General features: G+C 41.2%; 2 protein-coding genes across 5 annotated transcripts in view; both read left to right on the top strand.

The window, feature by feature from the left end:
• LOC105811531 (protocadherin gamma-A9) overlaps positions 1-1,573 on the top strand; it is a 10,882-nt gene extending 9,309 nt beyond the window's left edge. The window contains exon 2 of the mRNA XM_012645773.1: positions 5-1,573. Within this exon, the coding sequence (XP_012501227.1) occupies positions 5-1,573 (1,569 nt within the window). The remainder of the gene's footprint in view (positions 1-4) is intronic.
• The window catches only part of LOC105811562 (protocadherin gamma-C4), a 185,587-nt gene that overhangs the window by 84,037 nt on the left and 97,917 nt on the right, over positions 1-3,633 (top strand). The window lies entirely within an intron of this gene.

The following is a 3,633-nucleotide window of genomic DNA, read 5'->3' as shown; positions in this document are numbered from 1 at the left end:
CCAGCTTAATGAAAAAACTGGGGAAATATCAACAGCAAAAAGTCTAGATTATGAAGAATGTTCATTTTATGAAATGGAAATACAAGCTGAAGATGGTGGGGGATTAAAAGGACGGACAAAAGTACTAATTAGGGTGGAAGATGTCAATGACAATAGACCAGAAGTGACCATTACTTCTCTTTTTAGCCCGGTGAGGGAAGATGCTCCTCAGGGCACAGTAATCGTTCTTTTCAATGCTCATGACCGAGACTCTGGGAAGAATGGTCAAATTGTCTGTTCTATCCAGGAGAATCTATCTTTTAAATTAGAAAATTTAGAAGAAGATTATTATAGATTGTCGACAGCTGAAATTCTTGACCGAGAAAAAGCCTCTGAGTATAACATTACAGTGATCGCAACAGACAGAGGAACCCCGCCCCTGTCCACGGAAATTCACATCACCCTGCAGGTGACCGACATAAACGATAATCCACCTGCCTTCTCTCAAGCCTCCTACTCAGTCTACCTCCCTGAAAACAACCCCAGAGGTACCTCCATCTTCTCAGTGACTGCCCATGACCCTGATAGCAACGAGAACTCGAGGGTTATTTACACCTTGGCAGAGGACACCATCCAAGGGTCTCCTCTCTCCTCCTATGTCTCTATTAATTCAGACACTGGTGTGCTGTACTCACTACGTTCCTTTGACTATGAGCAATTTCATGATCTGCAAATGCAGGTAAGAGCAAGTGACAGTGGGAACCCACCACTTAGCAGCAATGTGTCATTGAGACTGTTTGTACTGGACCAGAATGACAATGCCCCTGAGATCCTGTACCCTGCTTTCCCCACCGACAGTTCCACTGGGGTGGAGCTGGCACCCCGCTCTGCAGAACCTGGCTACCTGGTGACCAAAGTGGTGGCAGTGGACAGAGACTCAGGCCAGAATGCCTGGCTATCCTATCGCCTGCTCAAGGCCAGTGAGCCTGGTCTCTTCTCGGTGGGGCTGCACACTGGTGAGGTGCGCACAGCGCGGGCCCTGCTGGACCGAGACTCGCTCAAGCAGAGCCTCGTGGTGGCCGTCCAGGACCACGGCCAGCCCCCTCTCTCGGCCACCGTCACACTCACCGTGGCTGTGGCCAACAGCATCCCAGACATCCTTGTTGGCCTTGGCAGTCTTGAGATCTCCGAGGATCCAGAGGCCTCAGACCTCACAATGTACCTTGTTGTGGCTGTTGCTGCGGTCTCCTGCATCTTCCTGGCCTTCGTCATCATGCTACTGGCCCTCAGGCTGCGGCGCTGGCACTCCTCTCGCCTGCTGCGGGCTACAAGTGGTGGTTTGGCTGGTGTGCCCACCACAAACTTTGTGGGTGTGGACGGAGTGCGGGCTTTCCTACAGACCTATTCCCAAGAAGTCGCTCTCACCTCCGACTTGCAGAAGAGTCATGTGATCTTCTCCCAGCCAAACTACGCAGACACGCTTATCAGCCAGCAGAGCTGTGAGAAAAATGAACCTTTGTGTGTTTCAGTTGATTCCAAGTTTCCTGTTGAAGACACCCCTTTGGTTCCCGTGAGTTCTATTTTTTTTCTTTAGTTTATTACAGTTGGCTTTCCCTTTGAGTGCTTGTACTTAAGGTAGTGTAAATCGATAGCAATATATTTCTCATCCTGTAAGTTTTCACTGCACCTAATTTTTGCTCCAACATCTAAAGGAGGCATTTATTGGTTACATCGCTGATATAGTTTTCACTTTCTTCTAATAATTAACCTAGTGTCAACTTAAACCATTCTTCATGGGGCAGCTCTCAACCTGCATTGATGCGAGCTCTTTGGTCAGGGTTGCTTGATTGGTTGCAGTGGTTCACTACTAATTCTTCTGGTGGTATTTCCATTCCTGAAGTTTATTGTCTATTTATCTCTAGTGCCGTGTTGTAAAATTCTTACTCCTAAAACCATTTCTATAGCTGATACTATTTTTATAAGGGTAAATTGGTAAGGAAGTAAATGCATTCTTCTTAGAGAAACAACTGAAAGCCCAGATTCACTGCTACTACTCTTCTGTTTCTATGACAGGAGAACACTCCTTTGAGGTGATGTTTTTCAGATGTTTGTAGAGTCTGTTTGTATTTAAAGATCTTTTCTGAGGAAGATTCGAACTTCAGTTATTCATTTCGAAACCCTAGTAAAGCATTTTTTATTCCTTTAATGGTAAAAATGGTAACATCTTTTATTCTCTTATCTTCCAAGTTTTTAATTTCCTAATGCTGTAATGTCAAATACTACAAATAGTTTGACATTCTTCTTTCTTGTAGTATATGCTTGCTCAAGAGAAGTTTCCAAGACTAGACACTGTAAAAAAGACAAAACAGAGAACTAGGCCAGGCACAGTGGCTCATGCCTATAATCCTAGCACTTTGGGAGGCTGAGGCCAGAAGATCACTTGAGGCCAGGAGTTCAAGACCAACCTGGGCAATAGTGAGACCCCATCTCTACTAAAAATAATTTTTAAAAAAATTAGTCGAGTGTGTTGGTGTGTGCCTGTAGTCCCAGCTGCTAGGGAGGCTGAGGCAGAAGGATTGCTTGAGCCTAGAAATTTGAGATTGCAGTGAGTTATGATGATGCCACTGCACTCTAGCCAGAGTGACAGAGTGAGACCCTGTCTCAAAAACCAACAAAGAAACAAAAAAAAACCAGGGAATTAAAAATTATTCTTTCACCTATATGTTATTTGTGGCCCCATTCCCCAACTTTTGAGGATTGAAATGAACTTGGATATGGGATATAATTTAAGAAAATTTTCTCAGGAACTGCTAGGGATATTCTAAGAATATATGACTATTTTACTGGCTTTTAGCTATAAGAAAAAGAGTTCTATATTATTGAATATGATTTTAAACACAGTGTCAAGTTTCAAGTAATAAATGACATTCCAGGAGACTATTTGAAAATAAGCTTTGAATTTGACTCAAAATTCTATTCTAAATAGGTGATCCGTAGATACATTGATGACTACTGGCATTTTTGTGGAAATATAGAATTATTTTATTTTTGTCTTTGTAATTACTTTCTTGAATCTCTATTGTGTGACTAATAAGAAAATAAGAGCTAATGTGTCCAGAAATCTGTACAAAATACAGACATTTTAATTATTTCAAACACTCTTTCTTTCCTTAAGCTAGTAGAAAAAAACAAAGCATCCTTCAGGGTCATATTTTTAACCATGTAATAGTTTTTTAACCATGCCATTTTAAAGATTAACCTTTATACTTATATTTATAAGTATTTAAATATGTGTTAACCTGGGAAAAACATAACAGATATTAATGAAGTTTTGTATGTCCTGGTAGATAACTACTATTCTGTATCATAAAAATGTGACTTGCCTTTAAAACCAGAACACAAGGCTACCTGGATGGATGACTGGGAAGAGTACAGAAAATGCTGAATTTTGGTTTTCTTAAACTTAGGTAGGACTTATTGTGCATTGGCAACAGATTATAGAACACAATAGGCTGAAAGATAAATTCTTGAACTTAATGTCTGGTCTTAAGAAGCATTACTTGAAATTATATATCTTGAATTTGCTTCAAAATAACGGAGGAGTACAACTATTTATTAAACAAGATTGGCCTTATGTTGATTATCGTTGAAGCT

Source organism: Propithecus coquereli, unplaced genomic scaffold, assembly GCF_000956105.1.
Source record: "Propithecus coquereli isolate 6110/MARCELLA unplaced genomic scaffold, Pcoq_1.0 Scaffold236, whole genome shotgun sequence".
Lineage (NCBI taxonomy): Eukaryota > Metazoa > Chordata > Mammalia > Primates > Indriidae > Propithecus > Propithecus coquereli.
The sequence above is the reverse complement of the archived record's forward strand: the minus strand, read 5'-3'. Positions and strand labels throughout refer to the sequence as shown.